The following is a 20,153-nucleotide window of genomic DNA, read 5'->3' as shown; positions in this document are numbered from 1 at the left end:
TAATTATTAGAAGGTTTACATTAAACAAAATTCCAAAGCAAATATTTAGGAATCCACAACTAAATTACAATTAATTCATAATTCATACTTACATAAGTGAGATTAACACAATGCATTAAACTGTCAAAGTCAAATGTATCCAGCCTGGTGTTATGGGAACTATCCAAATGCGTTAAATGCTCCAAACGAGTGAATGTATTGTACTTAACAACTTTCAATGTGGGCATTCCACTGATATTGAGATGTGTCAACACTTTAAGGCCCAAAAAGCTTGTTTCTTCAAAGGCTGTAAATCTGTTACCAGCCAAGTTCAGAGATTTCAGCGACTGACCAATCAATTGGAAATTCTCTGGCAATGCAATAAATTCGTTGCCAGCCAAATTAAGGATTTCCAGAGATGTAAGCTTTTCAAATATCACAGACGGTATTGTTTTTAGACCGGTATAGGATAAATCTAAATTCTAAAAAAAATTGAGAAAAACAAAACATAAAATATTTATTACCTAACTCTAAAATAGACCAACCTTTAAAAGTGTAACAGATGACAATGCCGCCGTTGTGGGATAATCCAAAATTTGCAAATTGTTGTGCGCCAAATTCAATTTGGTTAGATTGGGTGTATGTTGGAACAGCAGGCGGTCTAAAGACTGCAAATGATTGTGACTTAAATCCAATTCGGCCAATGCAATGGGTTCATAACTGCTAATGTGATAGGGCCCCCTAAATACATCCGGTATCAATTCTTCAGTGGTTATAGCATTATAGGCTAAGTCCAGTGAAATAATATTCGGTACATCCATAAATGTAGGCGATTGCAGATATTTAATAGAGCAATGACGACAAGCGAAACTCAGTGTGGCATTGGTGGTAGGTAGCTGCTGTAATAATTCGATTGTGTTACCCGAAAAGCTGGCCACAATGACATTATCTAGACGAGGTAATATAGTATCAAGAAAGTTATTACATTTTTTTAAGTCAGTGTGTGGAAAAATGATCAGTTTTTATACCCCTAACCATTCTATGGAGGATATATTAGTTTTGTCATTCCGTTTGTAACTCCTCAACATATTCATAATAGACCCTACAAAGTATATATATTCTGCATCAGCGTAAAATTCTAAGACGATTTGGCGATGTCCGTCCGCCCGTCTGTGTTTCTGCTGTCTGTCTGTCCATCTGTCTGTTGTAATCAAGCTACCTTTTGAGAGAATGGAGATAAAAGGCTAAAAGTTAACATATAAGCATAGTTTACCAGTAGGCAGTTTAAATTTGTACGGTCCACGTTTTCGTATTGCCCCTATATAACGGTACCTCCCAATATTCGGTATTTTCATAATATCAGCAACATTATTCATTGGAATCATTTCTAAACTTGTATTGGAAGATCTTAATGGGTATTACAACCTATGGCAAAAAATTTAGTATACAGGTCCACGTCTTCGTATAGCCCCCATATAACAGTACCTTCCGATATTCGGTATTTTCACGATTTTAGCGACATTATTTACCGGAATTATTTGAAGTTCGTAATGAGTACTACAGCCTATGACAAAAATTTTTGTATGCAGGTCCATGTCTTCGTAAAGCCCCCATAAAGCGGTACCACCCGATAGTCGGTATTTCATGATTTCAGCAGCATTAATCACCAGAATAGTTTCAAATTTCGTATTGGAAGATATTACAACCTATGACGAAAAAAAACGCAAGCAGGTCCACGTCTTCGTATAGTCCCCATATAACGGTTTTCATTTAAGTGGTAGTTTTTCGGAATTTTGTTGAAATTTTTCAAGTTCCATTCAAATGGCAAAGGGTATTAAAAGTTCCGCCCGATCGAATTTAGGTTTTTTTTTACTTGTTTTCTTTCAAATCATTTTAATGCGTGCTTACCTTTCTGATGAGCGTTAAACTCTTCAGGCCATCTGGCTAGTATGTGTTTGAATCCTTTGACAGTGCAACTTAAGAGATGATGTGCCACTTGATTGGTTTTCGGATCGGCCGGTTTATCGATGCAAACACATTTTTCACAAATCTTCTCAACATTCTCATAGGGAATATCTTCATGTTGGGCGCCACCAATTTGTATCCAAAATATTGCGATGCAAAATGTTATATACTGCAATTTAAATAAAAAAAAAAGAATTTTAGGTGAGAAATTGATACAATTGCTGTATATTTTAAATTGTTTAGAGATCAAGCCCTTTACATGGTCAAACCCGATAAAAATTTAAAAATCCTAGAAAAGCTAATTTCATTAAAATATTCCGTTGACTATACAACGCAAATGATTAAAAGGATGATATTGAAGAGCTTATATTGTAAATAAGTATTTACTCATTTTTGTGAGAGTCTGCATGGAAAAAAATGGATGTTGCAAAGTATCACCATGATGGTCAGATTACTCGTTATATGTAAAACGACTATTTCTACATATATCTTTACTCTATTACATAGTATTTTGTTTGTATATTAAACCAATTACAAATGTAATCTCATGCAATCGTTATTTGATATTCATGCATTGTCAAATGTATATTTTGTACTTCTTCTATAGATATGGGCAAAAGATTGTTTGAATTTTGCTTCAAAGTATCATTTCACTGCAGCTAGGACAGTCGATCTGTATCGACAATATCGAGCTTTGTAGTACTATTATACTGGTATCCCGCATTTTCAGTCGAACTGGCATTAAATTCATTACAGGAAATTCTAATGGTAACTTTTCGTTTTACGACAGAATAGTGGTATAGTGAAGATTACGGCAACATGTTCCTGTTGGCTACTCTGGGGTTTGGATTTATTATTTCGTTTGTAACTCCTCGAAATATTTATAATAGACCCTACAAAGTATATATATTCTGGATGAGCGTAAAATTCCAAGACGATCTAACGATGTTGTAGAAGGCTAAAATTTTGCATACATGCATAGTTTACCTGTAGGCAGGTTAAATAGGCCATGTCGGTCCACGTCTTCGTATAGCCCCCATATAACGGTCCGATATTCCATATTTTCATGATTTTTGCGACATTATTTACCGGAATTATTTCAAATTTCATATTTGAAGTTCGTTATGTGTGCTACAGCCTATGACAAAAATTTTCGTATGCAGGTCCACGTCTTCGTATAGCCCCCATATGACGATACCTTCCAATACTCGGTATTTTTATGATTTCAGCAACATTATTCACATGAATTGTAACAAATTTCAACAACAGGCTATAACAAAAAACTCGTATTTAGGTTCACGTTTCCTTTTATACAGAATCAATTGGCAATATGCCCTTTTATACAGTGCAGGCATTGTGAAGATTTTGCCAACATTTAATGTCGGGTTTTCTGGTGGTTTTATCCTTAGAGGCTGGCTTAAAATAAAACGTTATTCGAGATCTACGCAAGAACTAACTGCGCCGAGAATTTTTCTTTAAGATGAAGGGTTTAACATCTCTATTTTTACAAGTTTACGCTCAAGACAAGATAAATAAAATTCGCCTTCCTCAGAACATATAACAGTTTTATTATGTATTATTTTTGTAAAATATGCCGCTCGTGATATTTAAATATTATTATATTATTAAAATATATGAAAATAAATTTAATTTGAGAAACCATGTAGAGTACTTCAGAAAAGGATTGCCATATTCGATTTAGTAAATGACTCCATTTCTCTTGTTTTGCCATGCATCGTTTCACGATTCATCTTGCGATTCATCCAATTAGTATCCGAAAGACTTAAAGCTCGTGTTCAGGGTTGTCAACCATATCCTTCAATTTTCTAAAATCTACTCGCCTGTTACATGGTAGAATTAGGAAGGTAAGGTCATGCAATCATATGTTTACAATTTTTTCAAAATTATTTATTTGACAACATCTCATTGTCATTTATGAATATATTTATGAATTTATTGTACATACAGGAATCAGAGATGGGAAACTGTTTCCTATGCAGAAATTTAACAAGGAAAATAACAGAAAATACAGAGATGGATATGCATATTTAAAATAACTTTACATTCTTAATTTACCATGGCCTGTTATAACTTTTGAAAACATTCATTCAGTTGAACAAATTTGAAAAAATCGTTGAATTAGAAATTAAATAAAAATTTGCGCATAAAGTCACAGGACCTATTTCTGAGTGCTACCATTATGTGGAACCAATATAAAAGTAGCAGTGTGTAAAGACGACTACGACTACGACAGAGGATAAAGTGATAAATAATTAATTGTGCAGAATATATAAAAATGAAAATCCATTTTTGCACTTTTCCCTAGAATCCCATCCCTAAATTTTGGGAGGAATCTAATTTGACCGATTTAAGAATATATCATGGTAATAATTTTCCCTCAATAATTATATATAATGTATATAAGGATACAGTTTAAAATTTCCATTAAAAAGGTATAAATTCAATGTAAAAACCATCTCTAATTTCAATACATAAAATAATTTTTAATATTGGCATGTACGCCAGAAGGGTCAAGAGGGGATGTAGCTCAGTGGTAGAGCGCTCGCTTCGCATGTGAGAAGTCCCGGGTTCAACCCCCGGCATCTCCAGTCTCTCTAATTCAATTTTTAAGAAATTGAATAATTTTAGGAGTAATGGAGAAGTTTTAGTTTGACTGAAGACAAGATATAGGAGGAGAAATCCCTTAGACCACACTGGGCTCATTCTAAAGAAAGTTGTCCTCTAAACATTAAAAGCTGTAGAATTCTTACGTAGTTTGTATTTAAATACTTAATTCTTTATATAAAATAATTGATTTATGGCGAAACAAATGGACAATGGTATATATTTTAAGATTTACGAATATCCGCCTTAAACTTCAGATAATGAATATTTTGTCTCTTAATGTAAACATCCGTAGAGTTTTGAATTACTTTAAATTGATTGTATCAGGAAAAAAAGCTCTCCAAATGTCAAATTTGTCAATTGCAACCAAAACTGAAAATAATCATGGGACTAAAGAGGAGAGCATATAAAAGGTTTTTCTTGACTATCTTAATTCATCAGCTGGCTTCTTCGTAAAAGAACAAAGAATTTTTCGATTTTGATCCATTTATTGTTCGCCAACCGAGTCCTTGCTATTTTAAGAAAAAGTCAGCCGATGAGTTAAGCCAATAAGGAAAAGTTCTTTATGGACATGTACCTTAATTCCAAATTGGCTACCTTTTTACAACTTGATAGAGCTTGACCAAAACTGGTACCAAACCTATACAAGGTCGGCTAGTAAGCCCGACCAAATTTCCTGTCAAAAAATGTTATAATTTTATTGTCCAATAAGAGGTGATTTTTTAACTATTCCCTTTTTTGCCAGCACTGGTTTAAACAGCTCACACACGGTTCGGGTTTTATTTCACTATCAAAAATCTCTAGTTTGGTCTATAATTTAATCATGGATCGTCTTTCAAGCGAACAACGATTGCAAGACATTGAATTTTACTATCAACATGTATTTTCTGTTAATAGAGTTCATCGCGCGCAAAGCTCATTTTTGTCTCAATTGGTACGTAAATAACATAAATTGTGGTTTTTGGAGTGAATATAAGCCAGAAGCATTGAAAAAGCTTCCAATTTATCAAGAAAAAGTCACCGTTTAGTGAGATTTATATGCTGGTGACAAAATTGAACCGTACTTTATTACAGATACTGCGAATCGTGATTGCATTTGGTGAACGCTACCGTGAAATTATATCCAACTTGTTTTGCTCTAATGCATGAGCTTCACTTGCATGACATGTGGTTTCAACAAGACGGTGTCTCAGGCAGCACAGTACTTGTAACAATGACCTTATTGGTAGGCGAGTTCTGGAAAAATTTAACGTTCGGAACCTGTCAATTGGCCCCCTATATCGAGGGTTTTAGACTATTTTTGTGATGTAATTTTAAGGCTCATTTCTATACAGCAAGGCCGTTTCAATATTGACGCATTGGAAGGCAATATTGAAATATTTATTCGTGAGATATCGACCGAAATGTTGAAAAGAGTGTGACAAAATTAAACCATTGGAGGCGAAGTCTAAAATATTATATTATATCTACCGTATTATCAACTCAAATAAAGATTTCATGATTTTGGTATTTAAATTAAGGAGCAAATCGGTGAAAGATATGTCAACAAAAATTTAGCCCCTGTAGTAAAATCTCAGATTTTAACAACAACAAAAAATCGTATTGGGTAAATATGTGGTCTGTTACAGAACTGCAAAAAGTACAACTTTTTACTAAGATAACCGATTTTTCCTTTATGATATCGTAAAAAAATTCAAAAGTAGTAGATTCTTGCAGGTTCTGTAACAGAACAATATTTGACAAAAAAATGTCAATTTTGATTTTGTTTTGTATATTTTTTTTCTTAATTTGCAGTGCACCATGATTATGCAAATTCTATTATATGTAACTCCAAATGCATAAATTCTCACTGCATCGTATTCATTGTGGCTAAAATAAAATTTTTACTTCTATATACGTACTTAAGGTGAGAGTACATAACACACTGTTTTGAGTGGCTTAAGTCGTTGGCTGATCGAAAATTGAACTAAATCATCATAAAACTCCTTTGTTCTTTTACGAAGAAGCCAGCCGATGACTTAAGCCAGTCAAAAATGCAAAATATCGGTGCAGCCCAATTACTGCTAGGCTTTTCCAAGGGCATTACTTCCCTTCTGATTAACAAGGCCGAAATATTCCCGACAAACTCATTGTCCTTTCATAAGTAATTGTGGCATAACAGCAATCTACCGCATTGGAAATGGGGGGATGTAGCTCAGTGGTAGAGCGCTCGCTTCGCATGTGAGAAGTCCCGGGTTCAAACCCCGGCATCTCCATGTAGCATTGAATAACTACGCTCAGTGCTGCCTAGTTGGTCATTTTTTTGGCTTATCATTTATATTAAAAATCGAAAATTAATTAAATTTCTAATTTAAACATCTACAGGTGTAAATGTCAGTCTGAAATAATACAAAATAAATTATGTTATAAAAAATGTATAATCTATTGTAATTTTACAATAAATTTAAAACATTATTAGCTTTATTAAATTAGCTTTAATTAAATTAAAAAATATATATTTATAAATTGTTTAATGTTTTAAATTTTTGTTTTTTTTTTTTTCTTTAAAATAAATTGTACTCTGCTCTATACCTTTAACACAACATTACAGTAAAGCATTATGCGTATAAATCGGAATAAAGTTTGTGTACAACTCTATTATTTAATAATAAATACTCTTTGTATCACGCGCCGGCTCATTAGGGGATGTAGCTCAGTGGTAGAGCGCTCGCTTCGCATGTGAGAAGTCCCGGGTTCAAACCCCGGCATCTCCAGTAGCTAAACAATAGCGATTGCCGTATTTTTGGATGACATTTAGGTCTAAATTATAAAGAAACGTGCGGTGATTTTGTTAAACAAAATCCTCTGAACGAAAAACTTCCACACAACTCAGTATTTGCTTTGCGTGAGATTTGAACCGACAACCTGGCAGTTTTTGTTCCGCAACACTAACGCTGTGCCAAAAACACGGCTCGACAAATGTGTGGAATACGTGATATAAGAAAGTGCTAAACGACACACTACTCAACCTTATCGTGATTAAATGTTAAAAATAGATAGACTCGCGGAGTAAGTTACGATGACTCACGAATTGATGAAGTCTTTATATGTTTTTCGTATACGATGCTTGTACATATACATACCTACCTACCTACAATCAGACCTAACAAACATTCAATATGTGTATCGCAATGTTGGTCTGAATGGATGGATTTGCAAATGTTTTAAGTTTTTGTTGGAAGTATTTAGCAAAATTGATAGCATATTTTAAGGGATCCATTTGAGTTTCCAACTGAAAACAACAGGGAATGCAGTGTTTTTAAAATTTTAAAGAATAAGGTGAATAAGAGGGAGGAAAGGAAACTAGTAGTGTTGCAAGAAGATAAAAAAATCCCACCAAAATTTCCCCAAAATCCGACCAAAATGACAGACCTCCGAAAAAATTACTGAACAGTTTTAAATCAATTATATAAATAAACAAACATACAATTGAAGTTCAGCATTTGTATTATATACGCTTTACAAAAATTATATTTATTAAAAAAAAAAAAACATATTTAGTCATTAATTATACCCTACAACACTATGCGTTGGGGGTATTATAAGTTTGATTGGGCCAAAAATTATGTAACACCACATAGGAAAGTATATATGGATCTTCCTATCTCGCCGGGCTGAGTCGATCTAGCTATGTATGTCCATCCGTCCGTCTGTCCATGTTAATTTGTAATCACTTTACAGGTCGCAATTATTTTCCGATCTTAACGAAATTTAGGCTAGAACCAGAATAGAACCCTATTGCTTTTGGGAATAATCGCATAATATTTAGGGGTCGAAATGGACCAAAAACTGAAAAATTTCCTGATTTTGCAGTTGCTCTACAGGTCGCAAATATAGACCAATCGAATTTAGCATGGGGCTAGAGCTTAGGGCTGGGCAGAAGTCTTCCAATTTTGGTCATCGGGTAATATTTAGTGGGTGAAATAGACCATAACATTTGTGTTAAATAAAAGTCACATTTTCCATTAAACCGCGAATATTTTTAATCCCAACGAAATCGCAAATAGACGAACAATCCTGACCGTTACGTAGATGCCGATAGTAAATATATCGGATATATATAGCGTAATATATACAATGTATATATGCACAAAGGAAAGGGGGTGTTGCTTATATCTCAAGAATGGCTGGACTGATTTTGACAAATTTGTCAATTCAGAATGCCCTCTTGGCATAATAGAATAAAATCTAAAAATCGCATAAAAAGATGCCAATAATGATGTTAATATAGACTTTATAGTATTTGGTAACATATTTTTATTATTTAATATTTTTTATCGCATGCGATTTTTTCAATTTGACTTATAATAGTGAAGTGTTTGTTTTGTAATATTTAGTATTGTAATTATCGTCCGATCCTCACGAAAATTTTTACAAGGATAAGGTTAGGTTCAGAAGGGCTAGACCGATTGTTTTCAAAGATGTCCGCAATATATTTAGAGGTTGAAATGGACCAACAACCAAAAATGTTCCTGATTTTGAAACCGTTAAAAAAGGTCATAAATAGAAACCAAAAGACAAGAAACTTCGCACGAAGTTAGAGTTTAGGACAGTGGGTTTACGGAAAATCTGAAAATAACTTGCAGGCGAAATGCAAAATATACCAGCGGTGAAATTCTGAGTTTTTTTGCTGATTTCGTTGACGAGTATAGCCAAATATCGTAGACGAGCAAATAGATGAGTCTAAGTTTGGAGATACAGAGGGGCCTCTTGCATTTGGAGATGATCGCAAAATATTTAGGGGTTGAGCGGATGGAATTTTGCATGAGAAGAGTGGAAAGGACAGGGAAGAAGCGAAATTTTCCATATATTGTAGTGTTGTAGGGTATACATGGTCGGCCCCGCACGGCTATAGACTTTGCTTACTTGTTTTTGTTATAGACTTGTTTTTATATTCAAGTCTTTTTGCTATTTCTAATCAGTATTTGTTTCTAGATTATTTCTTAGCCTTGTCTTTAATAGTAAAAACGTAGAAAAGTTACGTTCTGGTGCGGCAGAACTATGTGATAAAGAAAGCAAATTAACAAGTAAAAAAGCAGTAAGTTCGGCCGGGCCGAACTTTAAATACCCTCCACCATTTTTAACGAATTAGAAAATATTCAAAAAATAAAATCCATTGAAAATTCTGTTAAAATCTTTAAAATAAAATAAATCTATGTCTGGGGGTAAAGACCTCACAAGGAACTCCTTGTGTGGATTTTCAGATAATTCAATTGGGAAATGTGGCTAAAATCCTCAAAATACCGATTATCGGGGGGTACAGTTATATGGGGGATATACGATATCGTGGACCTATATAGACAATTCTTTTTGAGGGGGTAAAATGCCCACAAGGGACTCCTTTTGTGGAATTTCAGACAATTCCATTTAAAAATATGGATAAAATCATCAAAATACCAAATATCGGGGGTACCGTTATATGGAGGCTATACGATATTGTGGACCTATATAGATAATTCTCTGCCGAGGTATAAAGTACCCACAAGGAATTAGTTGTGTGGATTTTCAGACAATTCCATTGAAAAATTTGGCTAACATCATCAAAATACCGAATATCGAGGGTACCGTTATATGGGGGCTATACGATATCGTGGACCGATATACCCCATCTTCAAACTTGACCTGCCTGCAGACAAAAGAGAGATCTGTGCAAATTTTTAGCTTCCTATCTTAATTCGTTTAGACTGTAGCGTGATTACAACAGACGGACAGACGGACGGACAGGGCTAAATCGTCTTAGAATTTTACGCTGATCAAGAATATATATACTTTGTTGGGTCTAAAATGATTATTTCGATGAGTTACAAACGGAATGACGAACTTAATATACCCTCCATACTTTTTTTGGTGGAGGGTATAAAAACAAAGTTGGCGAGATCACGAAAACAGTTTTTATTCAATCCATTTTTAATTTTTTAGAAACCTTTTCCCAAAATAAATCGGATATGAATGATCTGTTTCACCCAGTCGTAATAAATTCCAGTTGGCTATTATTGAATCAGGTTCGCATTCTATAAGCTTTGCAAATTTTGAAACGAGAGGAAATGGATAAGTCTTCATCTGAAATAACTTTATTTGGTGTTATCAAAGTAAATATTTTTAAGTATTCACGTGCAAAAACAAATATATTGTTTATTTGGTCCAAAAATTCAGCAAAGAATTTTAAAATATCATATTTACCTACTACTATTTCTGATTGTGTCCATTTTTGTACCTATAAATTTCTTTGAAACATCAATCTGATTCGCATTATTTTTATATCCTACTTCCATTTTATCAACAATCAGATATTTTTAATACAATTTCTTACAATTTTAAGATAATTCTAGTTCATGCTCAAGACAATCGCGAAATCTCGGATTGAAACTATTTATTTAGTTTGTTAATAAGGGTAGAATGTAAGATAACAAGTAAAAAATTATCGGTCGGTTTTGCCGACATATGTATACCCTCAGCCAATGTTCGATTATTTAAAAATATTTTGACTTCTGTTATGATTATTCAAACTCTTGACCCTCTATGGAGTGGGTTTTGAAAGAATGGGCCAATATTGTCCGTTTCGTATCGGACGTAAATAAGTATGATATAAATATTGCAACGTACAAGGTTTGGACTATATTGGTAACTTCCTTCAATTTTCATGAGATATGTAATAATTTTTAGTTAACATGTGTGTGAGGTATTAGATATAGTTGACCGAAGTATTCCATTTTTATGCTTCAGGTAAAATATTGGTATGACAAAAATTATAAGAACATTTATATCCAATTTATGGGAAATCATAAGGAGTGGACCAATATATTTCATCTTAACACTAGATCTTGAGTATATAAAAATATTGGGGTGTGTCAAATTTTAAAGACAATCGGATTCTCACATCACATTTTATAAAAGTTGTTATTATTCAAAATTTTGACCCTTTTTGGCCCTTGATGGAGTGGACCGATATTGTTCATTTTCGCACCTTACCTAGCACTGACGCAAAAAGTAGGTTTTGCAAAGCTGGAGCAACATCGGATTATTCTCTTTCTGTGCAGAAAACATATTTTTTGAAAATTTCGACCTTTTGTTGGGGAGGTACCAGAAGGTGTAAACCGATATATTTCATTTTAATGCCAGACCTTGGGATTATATATATTGAGGTTTGTGAAATTTGAAGACAATCGGACACTTACAACACATTTTATAAGAGTTATAATTTTTCAAAATTTTGACTCTTTGTGGGGGACGTACTTGATGAAGTGGACCGATATTTTCCATTTTCGCACCTGACCCAGCACTGATGGAAATAGTAGGATTTGCAAAGTTGGAGCAAAATCGGTTCATCCATTCTCTTCCTGTGTAATAAAATATTGTCTTTGAAAATGTCGACAGAAGGAGTGGACCGATATTGCCCATCTTCGAACTCGATCTAAGTTTGACAAAAATATTACCATGTACCAAGTTTGGACCAAATCGAATACTCCCTTCGAGAGTTATCGTGCGAACCAGTCAGCCAAACTGACGGCCGGACGGACGGTCATTGCTAGATCGACTCCAAAAGTCCTGAAACGGATTTGGTCCAAAGAGACTTGGGGTCTAAAACCGTTATTTCGACGAGGCACGTTTTGGCCGTATCAAATGATATAGGGTAAGTGTACCAGTAGTCGGCATTTTAGGATTTTCGCGTGTTTAATCGCTCACCATTCTGAGTGGAACTTTTCAATTATTACAAAGTTAATTTATTCAGATTCGAAATTTTTTATAGTTTTTGCAATAATAAATAAAGTTTTTATATATTTTTAGTAAATTTCATAAATTTATAGTTTATTAAAACAATGTTTTTTTTTTGCCAGTAGTTGGCACCACTTGCCAATAGTCGGTATGGCATGTTCCAACAATCGGCAAACCAATTTTTTTGTAAGAATAATTAATAATAATAATAAATTAATTCATTAAAATATAATATTTTTGTTTAATTAAACTGATTCGACGTCTTTATTGTACTTTTCTTAAGAATATGGATTGTTGAGGACCTTCACAGACAAAAATTTAATTTTTATTAGAATAAATCATCTTTTCTTAGCGAAATTGTACACAAAGATAGCTGACAATATATTTGAAGTAAACAATGTACATTTAGTTATAATAGTTTCATTTATTTGGGCTTAAAAATAAAAAGGTGCCGACTGCTGGGACATGCCGAACTTAGGCACACTTACCCTATACCGTCTCTAGCCATATGGCTGAGAGTATAATTACTATTGCTAGAATTTATTATAATTTTCGATTCACATTGAAAAAAAAATGTTTGATGTCAAACAATTTGAAATCTAATGTCAATAAAGTATTTTGACAGAAAAATTACTTGAACGAAATCATTCAGCTTCTCAACTTTTGACCGCGAAGAAGCTTTCGACCGCTTAAAAAATCATAAAAGAGGGTCTACTTCGCTAGAGTGTTTTGGATATAATTATGTAAATCGTTTAAGAGCACATGGATATAAATAATTTTTTGATTTCCATATTCTTGCGAAATATATAGACAACTCGCCAAAAATAACTAACTAATAAAAAAATAACTAACTAATAAATAAGTTTGGCCAAGCTACAGGAGGTAGAACCAATCATGAACTCAAATACGAAATATCGGTAGATACGAAAATATGGAGATTATAGGAAAACGTGTAACTATATAGAAAATATTCTTTGGGGTCATTCGCCAAAATACGGAATATAGGGAGGTATAAATATGTGGTGGCCATTTTTGTATAGCGTGGACCTGAATAGACAATTTTCTGCTACAGGAGGTAGAAATGCTCTATCACATGCTGTTTGGACGTGATTACAACAGACGCATGGACATGGTTATATCGGTTTTGATTTTTACGTAGATCAATAATATATATACTTTCATGGGTCTGAAATGGTTGTATCGATGAGCTAAAAAAAGGACATTTTAAAACTATGTATAGTGGAGGACATAAAAAATTATTGTAAATTTAATAAATATCCAAAAATTGACCACTAAATATACAAAAAACAAATATCAAAATAAAAACTATCCCAATATCTTAGAAGTTGTTCCATTTTAATTCAGTTGCGGGACTAAACCCGGCGTGAAACTCTGCCGCATAAAATAGTGTTCCATTTATCGCCCTGAGGCAAAAAAAAACTATGTTTATATACGCGTAAAACTTCTTTACCTCGACTTTAACAAGTATAACCTTCTCACATCGTTTAATATAGCAATCCAGGTCGCGATCATCCACATGGATTTCTATATAACACGCCATGACCCCATAAAACTGTTTAATTGCTACTTTCCTAAAATTCCTTGCAGGATATATCGCATATACAGAAAAGACCCATAGAAGAGAATAAAAGTCAGACTTTGGATGTGGACTATATTTCCAATATAAACAATGGCTTCAATAACTGTTTGCTGTACATTACTAAATTAATTGGTACTTGAGATATATCTAAGTGTAATTGTTTCCACACTTTCTATTTCTATTCGCATTCTGAGCACAGGCGCCCAAGCATTAATGGCATGTTGTATATGTAAGTCAAATTATTACTAATATTGATCAATCAATTATATCACCAGACTGGCTAAAAGCTTACTGATAACACCATAAAAACATTCTCTACAAGTGTGACAAAAATTCATACAACGGCTATTCAAAATATTATTATACTTGGGTATAAATGTTTGTCAATGCGATCTGATCCGATTATCACCAATTTCAATAGAGACCAAACAAATATTGTTTGCAAAATTTCATCTCAATCGAATTTTGTTCACAAGAATGCAAGGACGAAGGTCTGGCATGCGTAAATTGACTCAGAAATTAATTCTATGAATATCCTCAAGTATGCGTCTTTTTCGCTTCCTTCTCCATGTTACAAACAAATGCACAGAAACATAATACCCTTACCACTTTGTGGTGTAGGGTATTATAATAGCATGTTTGGCTGCAAATGTGGTTTTAAAAGATTGTCATGATATGTTAACATTTTTACCAGTTTCTGGGGAAGTACCTTATTTTAGTCAGATTTTGATAGGTAAAGTACGTTGACAGTATAAAAAATTAATCTACTGGGTTCAATAGATCTAGTGGATAAACCTTGCGTGTTTTCATACACCATTAGGAGGATATAAATCCTGCAGAAGATAGCAGAAAATATATAGCGAAAAAAGCTATGCTATGCAGAAAAATGAAAAGCTAATATGGATCGAAATGACAAGCGTTTCTTCACATTGGTGAACGTCTTAAGGTGAATAATACATCTTCAAAGGCAAATACAATTTGAAGTTGTTTGCTCAAAGTCAAGTGATTCGATCACACAGAACACACTTCTGATCGCGCAAATACGGAGAATGGGAGATTTTACGGAGTCTACATTTGTTGTCTGTGGCAGCGCTCCCGAATCACTCCTGTTTGGCCAATTAGAGTGGCAGCAGAATCCCTGAAAATAGATCAAAAGTTCGAGTGAAAATGAGTAGAAAAAATATTTTGTTTGCTGAATTGTGTGTGCGTGTGTGTAACAGCAAACCGGTTTTGATGTTGGTGTGCGCTGTAGAAACCCAGAAAGCATTTGGAAGATTGTTTTCGAAAAAAAAAAACACTTTGCTGAGTCTCCTTCGAGTCCTTTTGATCGGAAAAAGATTCGAAAAAGAGTAAAAAGAGCTCAATTAAATAAACAATAACAAAATGTATGGGAATTACAAATTAATTAATTATTAATTGAACCCAGTAAAACGTGATTATTTTCCCGTTATTTATTATCGTATTGCGATATAAAGTGTATAAAGTTGGAAAAATTATTAGTCTTAAAAAGATCATGCAAATTTTTGAAAAGTGGTCACAGTAGCGTATTTTTAATCATATTTTGCACAGATTAAATACAGCTTGTTTTGCCGTTTTTGTCCAAGTAAAACGGGGATTTTGTTGTGTTTCTGGAGTGGCTATCAAAAAATTGAACTGTTCATTTTTCAGAAATTTTGCTGTCAATACAGCTGGAAGGGGACAAGTGCAAAGCATAGCATAAAAAAGTTTCTTTAGTGGCGATAATACAAAGTATGTAAGTTTCCATACATACTCCTGAAATTAATTTTTATTTTAAATAAACTTTTATGTAAACACATACGAATATTCACAAATCACGTAAGAGATTTGTAGAATCATAAACACTTAAATTTTACACAAAAGTGACTAAAAAACTCTTCATTGAACATATAGAAGAGTGATACATATGTGACAATAAAAAGACTAATAAATTACTCTCCTGGGACTCGTAAACAATCATAAAATAACTCGAAAAAGACTCGAAAAAGATTCACAAACTAAGTGAAATAGTACAATAAATGATAAAAACGCGATTCCAAAAAGACTAGATAAACTATCAGAAAATGGTCAAAGCAGATTCCTAAATTATGTAGAAGAAAACTCATATGTGATTTATTTAGAAGAGTCGCGGGAGGTCACATTTTTCTGACGACAAAATTATCTTTTATAATCAGAAAATACGCTCATATTCCAGCTTTTTAATCGCGCAAACAGGAAAACATGCTCCTATTCGAGCGACATCGAAAAATGAGTTTGCTTGATTTTTTCCCGCTCTCACGAGTGCATCCGCTCGAATTCAAATGAGTTTCACTTTTTGTACAAATTCGAGCACTCTCACCAAATTGGCTAATTTTATGTATCCGCGATTGGTTATATCTTCTAGCTATATCTTCCTCTCTTTCACATTTTACAAACAAATTAGAGGCTTTTTTCTATAAAAATATTACTTTCTTTTTTACTTACCAATATATTTTTATATAAATCCATTTTTCAATATTTCCTTTATTGTGTGTCTTATTCTTTTTCAGTAAAATGAATTGTCATATCTTCGCACCTTCTATTTAGAAATTACTTATATGGCACATAAGTAAGTTCGTATGTGTGTGATAAAGAAGTATTTTGTTTCTTTTCGATTTATTAACTTGGTTAAATATTTACTGAACACGTCACATTCGTATATTAAATGTGTTTGGTTAAATCAACATTCTAGAGGTAAGAAAAAATTAATTTGTTTTATTTTATTTTGTTTTCACTTTGGTACACCGATAAGTTATCGCAACCGTTTCTTTGTCAGTTGTTTTTAATCGAACTCGTTTCTAAAGATATTTTCAATTTTACCGACCTCCTTTTGGATGTTTTTAATTTATTATTTGTTTGGGTTTGGAAAAGTGTGTTTTTCGAACTTCGCGCAACAGTTGCACAATATTTCGCCGTTAACGGCTAGTTGGGTAAGAACGTTTTCGATAGACTAAAAGTGAGAGGGAACCATGAAATTCCCCCAACATACTATGGCGTGGAACAGTGGAGGTAGAATAATGTTCTCTTTCCTTGATTGGGGCTAGCATACTGGAATGATTAGATAAGAACATTTGTATATATTGTGCACAAGATATTATCTATTATTGGGAGCCAGATAAGATAACCACTTGTTCATTTATTTTTGGAGCAGTGTAGTAGCAATGATTTTTAAACATACTATTCTCCGTATGACAAATTCGAGGAAAGTATTTGTTGGGTACATATATTGACAAATTGTTTTTTTTTTCGTTATCGAATAGAGAAATGAACACTTTTCACATGCGTGAATGCACTTGCGAAAAAAAAAACGAAATTAACCGAAACAAGTTAAAAAGCAGTAAGTTTGGCCGGGCCGAACTTTGAATACCCTCCACCATTTGGAACGAATTTGGAAATAAAATCCTTAAAAAATTCTGTTAAAATTTTAAAAATACCGAATTTTCTGTCTTGGGCTGTAGTATCCATTTCGAACTTCAAATACCAAATTTGAAACAATTTCGTTGAATAATGTCGCCAACTTTATCAAAATACCGAATATCGGGAGGTACCGTTATATGGGGGCTATATGAAAACGAATATTTCGAATATTTACGAACTTTATCTGCCTACTGAAAAATAAACATATGTGCTAAATTTCGAAAAAAAAATCGACTTAGAGTTTTTCGCTGATCAGGAATATATATACTTTGTTGGGTCTGACACGAGTATTACGAGGAGTTACAAGCGGAATGACAAAGTTAATATACCCTCCATAGTATGGTGAAGAGTATAAAAAATTCTACACAGGTGAATGTGATGGGGAAAACTGTTCGCAAATGCAAGCTAAACGATTGATACACCTAACGCTGCGGTCTTGCTTTTTCCCATGGAAATAAAATCAAAGCTTACACACTGGATTAGTTTAGTCCGCAATTTAGGATTTATAAGGATGTTAAGGACGATGTATTACCTATTATCTTTTTGGCAACACTCGCTTAAACAGCTCACGCACGTTTCGTGTTTTATTTCAGTTCAAAACATCTTCAGTTTGGTTTAAAATTGAATTGAAAAGCATGAAACGAAAAGAAAGTTCTTCGGGCGCTTCTTCCATTTTATGGTAATTTTAATCGATCCACTGAAGAAAATTTACATTGTTGGACATTAAACCACCAACACGCCATCAATTGGGTTTCTGTTACTCATTTAACCAACGTGAAAATTTTGCGGAAGGATTTCGGCATTGCAAAACAATAGAGGCAGACACAGAATATGTCAATACTTTTCTGAAGTACTCGATGTTGTTATTTTTTAAATAAAGTCTATTCTCATATTTAAAATTGTTACGTATGACTAGTAGCATATTTTACAAAAATAATAAATAACCTATTATTTTCGGCGGTCCTTGGCACGTGAAAACAGTTATATGTTCCATATCTTTGGAAGACGAACTTTATTTATCATTTCTGGGCTTAAACATATAAAAATGGGAGTTTAAAGCACCCATTTTAATGAAACTTTATCGGTGCTGTTAGTTCTGGCATAGTCATCGAATGTTGTTTTATTTTAAGTCAGTCTTTATGAATCAAAACCCCATAAAACCGAGTGTAAATGTTGCTAAAATCTTCACAATTCCAGTATATAGTTTCTGTACAATTGACAACTGAATATTTTTTTTGTATGTTGGAAATAAAAACATATAATAAACAAGTAAAAAAGCAGCTAAGTTCGATCGGGGCTAACTTTTAATACCCTCCATTTTGAAGGAACTTGAAATTTTCAAAAAAAAAAAAACAGTAAGGAAAGCTCAAAAGTTTGAAGTACTTATTTCTATACTAAATTCGGTCGGAAGTGCCAAAATTCACACCATTTGGACTGATATTAGCCATTTGGCGCAAAAGAAACCTAAAATCGGATGAAGATATATATATGGGAGCTATATCTAATTTTGGACCGATTTTCACCAATTTCAATAGGGTTCGTCATTGAGCCAAACAAATGTTATTTAGAAAATTTCAATCTCAATCGAATAATAAATGCGACTTGCATTTTGTTTACAAGAATACATGGACAGACGGACGGACATGCATAAATCGACTCAAAAAAGGGTATAAAAATTCGTAAAAAAATACTTTTCATAAGTTATTTTTTTGTCATAGGCTGTAGTACCCATAACAAACATCATTTACGAAATTTGAAACAATTCTGGTGTATAATACCGCTAAAAGCATCAAAATACCGAATATAGGTATCGTCATATGAGGGCTATACGAAGACGAGAACCTGCATAGGGGAGAAAATTTTAGATAATTCTGGTAAAAAATGTCGCTAAAATCATCAAAATACCGAATATTGGGAGATACCATTGTATGGGGGCTATATGAAAACGTGGACCTACATGGCCCATTTACGAACTTAACCAGCCTACTGGCTGCTTGCAAGTTTTTGCAGGAATTCCGTCTCTTTACTTTTCTCAGTTTTCTTGTAGAGAATAAAACTAACTTACTCTCTCAGACAGAAGTTGCTGGACAATTCCTGGGGGAAAAGTAAGCAGACACACCTGTTTTAAGCTAGTAGATTTTAAAATATGGACCTGGCAAATTTAAAATTTTTGTGTACGTTGCATCGAATTTTAGGTAACGCTGTAGCATTTCCCAAGAACAAATGCCGCCCTCACTTTCAATATAAGTTTATTTCGATTGAATCAAATTGTATTTTTCTCTTCGATGTGTTTCGCACCAATACGAAGATTGATTCATTCAACATTATTTTTTATTGTCTTTATTAATTTCAAACCGAAGTTTGCTTTTCAACATTTCAAAATGCTGGCCCCTCTCCTTCGTGTTAATCAGTTAAGAAAACATGTGAACATATGTATGTATTTCGGAAGTTGAGAGCACATTTTTTCTTACAAACATTCATTGTCCAACGTAGTGATGACTAAGAGCGGCAGCGATTAACCATTCCGTTGAATGAATTTAATTTTTTTGAAAAAAATTCGGGGAATAATTTATCATACACATAACAGCTATTTATATGAGACATTGACAATGTGATGCGTCCATCAGGGGACTAACGTGTGTCTAGGCATTACCGAAAAAAATGTCAAATTGAGATTGATTTGGCAAATATAATTACAATTTAATTAACATTTGAATATACAGACAGATAGATAGCGGTTATAACCAGAAACAACTGCAAAGTCATGCACTTTCGGACT

The 20,153-nt window shown here is 33.4% G+C and overlaps 1 protein-coding gene and 3 non-coding genes across 5 annotated transcripts in view; 3 read left to right on the top strand and 1 right to left on the bottom strand.

The window, feature by feature from the left end:
- LOC101888338 (carboxypeptidase N subunit 2) overlaps positions 1-20,153 on the bottom strand; it is a 35,344-nt gene that overhangs the window by 1,141 nt on the left and 14,050 nt on the right. Inside the window, exons 1-5 of one of the 2 annotated variants that reach the window (XM_005176388.4) lie at positions 16,782-17,177; positions 16,403-16,645; positions 1,888-2,113; positions 525-928; positions 93-461 (exon numbers count right to left, since the gene is read on the bottom strand). In XM_005176388.4, the coding sequence (XP_005176445.1) occupies positions 93-461; positions 525-928; positions 1,888-2,113; positions 16,403-16,426 (1,023 nt within the window). In that variant the 5' untranslated portion in view covers positions 16,427-16,645; positions 16,782-17,177. Of the gene's footprint in view, positions 1-92; positions 462-524; positions 929-1,887; positions 2,114-16,402; positions 16,646-16,781; positions 17,178-20,153 lie in introns of those variants that run through there. The other variant, XM_011297832.3, reaches the window with a different exon arrangement.
- Positions 4,482-4,553, top strand: TRNAA-CGC (transfer RNA alanine (anticodon CGC)). The gene has a single exon. It is a non-coding gene; the product is annotated as a tRNA-Ala (tRNA).
- Positions 6,753-6,824, top strand: TRNAA-CGC (transfer RNA alanine (anticodon CGC)). Its single transcript has one exon. It is a non-coding gene; the product is annotated as a tRNA-Ala (tRNA).
- Positions 7,251-7,322, top strand: TRNAA-CGC (transfer RNA alanine (anticodon CGC)). Its single transcript has one exon. It is a non-coding gene; the product is annotated as a tRNA-Ala (tRNA).

This window comes from Musca domestica, unplaced genomic scaffold, assembly GCF_030504385.1.
Source record: "Musca domestica strain aabys unplaced genomic scaffold, Musca_domestica.polishedcontigs.V.1.1 4, whole genome shotgun sequence".
Lineage (NCBI taxonomy): Eukaryota > Metazoa > Arthropoda > Insecta > Diptera > Muscidae > Musca > Musca domestica.
Note: the sequence above shows the minus strand (reverse complement) of the source record. Positions and strands in the feature narration are given on the sequence as shown.